At 53.5% G+C, this 3,085-nt stretch overlaps 1 protein-coding gene across 1 annotated transcript; it reads right to left on the bottom strand.

Moving 5' to 3' along the window:
- Positions 1–218: 218 nt before the first annotated feature.
- LOC139055330 (uncharacterized) lies at positions 219–1,136 on the bottom strand. Its single transcript, XM_070532767.1, has one exon. It carries the CDS (start codon positions 1,131–1,133, stop codon positions 276–278), a length of 858 nt encoding a protein of 285 aa, XP_070388868.1. The 5' UTR covers positions 1,134–1,136; the 3' UTR covers positions 219–275.
- Positions 1,137–3,085: the final 1,949 nt, after the last annotated feature.

Raw genomic sequence — 3,085 nt, 5'->3', positions numbered from 1 at the left:
GCCAATAAGAGCACGGCGAACATCAGCGACGAGGAAAACCCAACGGAACACGCGGCGCAGGCCAAGATTCAGGGTGAGGGACCGCGACTTGTAAACAGGTATCCTGCTACCGTTGACAGCTTGAAGATAGGAGGTCGGTGGTGTAGTTCGGTCGGAACGTTGCGCGGGAATAATGCTGACCTCCGCCCCGGTGTCCACCAGGTATTGCTGGCCCGTGGTTCTGTCCATGACATGAAATAGGCGACTTTTGCTTTGGCCCTGACCGGTTGTCGCCATTAAAGGTCGGCCGGCTGGTTTCCCTGCCATGCACAAGGACGGAGGCAGTGGCGCGCCTCCTGCCCGAAGCGGCGGTGATAAAAGCATACCCGTGGTGGCGTTTGAGACCGGGAGCGTTCTTCTCTTGGACGCCGTGATCTACTCGAGCTGCGGTACCTTCCGTGACGGGGTGAAGTGCGATGACGCTCCGCAGCACAAACTAATTGATCAAGGCGATTGCAGAGCACGTCGATGGGAGAATCGGCGGAGGATGATGTTTGCGGGGCTGAACTCGCAGTGGTGCTTGATGATGTTACGTTGCACACCGCTGGCGTCACCACCTCCATGACTTTGTCCGCCAAGCTGGCCAGGCTGTTGAGGTCCATCACCGTGGCTGTAGCGAGTACCATCTGAACGTTTACTGGAAGGCGCTGCATGAACAGTTCCCGCAGGAGGCGGTCATCGCTTACTGTTGTGTTGTCGCTCATGAGCTGTCGCATACGGCGAAGGAGCTGGCTTGGCCGACGGTCTCCCAAGTCCTCTGCGGAGAGCAACTGTTGCATGCGGGCTCGCTGCGATGTTGTTGTGCGCTCGAGAAGGGCAGCCTTAAGATCGCTGTATGGAGTGGCGGGAGGCGGTCCAGAAAGCAGGTCGGCAACTTCTTCTGCAGCAGTAGGCGACAGTGCCGAAACAACTAGGTGGTACTTGCGTTGTTCCGTGCGAACGCCAGAGAGAATAAATTGCGATTCCGCTTGAAGAAACCAAACTGCAGGGTTGCGGTCCCAGTATGGTGGGAGTCGGATGGAAACTGCAGAGACGTCTTGTTGCTCGGTCGTGCCCGTAAGTTCAGTGTCTGGTTGCATCTCGTTGCTGTGCATGGCTCCACAATAACTTCGGCAGTGCCGCGAAGAAAACTACGGGTCACCACTTTGTAGAGCCGTGGTAAACGAGACGGACACACGTCTTTTCGGTAACAAGGTCAAGTTTATTCTGTCAAAAGAGAGAATTGAGCGGGCGCGCGCAGCGCGCCGGAAGTGGCGAGGGCTTTAGAGAGCGAGAGGAGAAAAGAGGGAAAAGGAGCATAGAGAAGTGCGGTGCACGGACCTAGTGCGAAAGGAAGGCAGTAAACACAGTAACAAGAAAAGGGAGCTCGCGCACGACGTTCGGCACAATGAGTCGGATCATGTGTCCGTGTGCCTGGTGTCCAACACTCGCGAAGGTCCGCTTACGGGAGGCCCGCGGGACGCCCCGCGGGGTTGCTTATGGCTGCGGGGGTGGTGCGCAGCTCCATCGCCGCGCCGCTACAGCGTTCATTGCAGAGTGGCACATATCGAGCGCATTTACGGTAGAGTTCGCTAAAACATTGGCGGGAAAGGCGTTCATTGAAAAGTGGCACACACCCAGCGCATTTATGGCACAGCTCGCTAAATCGTTGGTGGGAAAGGCATTCATTGAAAAGCAGTACCTACCAAGCACATTTATGGCGCAGCTCGCTAAACCGTTGGCGGTAAAGGCGTTCATTGCACAACGGCAAATACCCAGCGCATTTATGGCGTAGCTCGCTAAACCATTAGCTACAAAAGCATTCTTTGTAAAGCAGCACATATCGAGTGCATTTTGGTGCAGCTCACTAAAGGGTTGGCGGGAAAGGCATTCATTGAAAAGCGGTACCAACCGAGCACATTTATGGCGCAGCTCGCTAAAGTGTGGGCAGCAACGGATTGTTCTTTATTTATTTCCAATTCTGTTAGTCCTTGCGGGATGTTACAGGGGTGGGGGAGAAAAGCAGTACATACCCAGCGCATTTTTTTCGTTAGTAGCAAAAACTTCCGCCGCAAAGGCGTTCCTTGCAGAGTGGCACATACCTAGCGCACTTACGGCGCAGTTTGCTAAACCGTTGTCCGCAACAGCGTTCATTGCAAAGCGGTACATACCCAGCGCATTTATGGTACAGCTCACTAAACCGTTAGCCACAAAAGCGTTCATTGCAAAGCGGCACATACCGAGCGTATTTTTGGTGCAGCTCACTGAAGGGTTGGCGGGAAAGGCATTCATTGATTAGCGGTACACACCGAGCACCTTTATGGCGCAACTCGCTAAAGCGTTGGCGGGAAAGGCCTTCGTTGAAGAAGGCCACATACCCAGCGCATTTTTGGCGTAGCTCGCAAACACTTCCGCCACCAAGGCGTTCATTGCAGAGTGGCACATGCCTAGCGAATTTACGGCGCAGTGCGCTAGACCATTGGCCGCAACAGCAATCATTGCAAAACGGCAGATACCCAGCTCATTTTTGGCGCACCTCGCTAAAGTATTGGCTGCCAAGGTGCTGATTGCAAAGAGGCACATACCCAGTGTATTTATGGTGCAGGTCGCTAAACCGTTGGCGGAAAGGCGTTCATTGAAAAGCGGTACATACCGAGCACCTTTATGCCGCAGCTCGCTAAAGCGTTTGCGGGAACGTTGTTCATTGAGAAGCAGTACATACCAAGCGCACTTATATCACAGCTGGCTAAACCGTTGGTGGGAAAGGCGTTTATTGAAAAGCAGTACATACCAAACACATTTATGGCACAGCTCGATAAAAAATTGGCCGCAAAGGCGTTCATTGCACAGCGGCAAATACCCAGCGCATTTTTCGCGCAGAACGCAAAACCGTTGGGGATAAAGATATTCATTGAAAAGCGGTACAAACCCAGCGCATTTTGGTGCAGCTCACTAAATGGTTGGCGGGAAAGGCATTCATTGAAACGCGGTACACACCAAGTACCTTCATGGTGCAGCTCGCTAAAGCGTTGGCGGGAAAGGCGTTCATTGTAAAGCCGTACATAAC

Source organism: Dermacentor albipictus, chromosome 2 (assembly GCF_038994185.2).
Source record: "Dermacentor albipictus isolate Rhodes 1998 colony chromosome 2, USDA_Dalb.pri_finalv2, whole genome shotgun sequence".
Classification (NCBI taxonomy): Eukaryota; Metazoa; Arthropoda; class Arachnida; order Ixodida; family Ixodidae; genus Dermacentor; species Dermacentor albipictus.
This window is presented reverse-complemented; position numbering and strand designations above follow the sequence as displayed.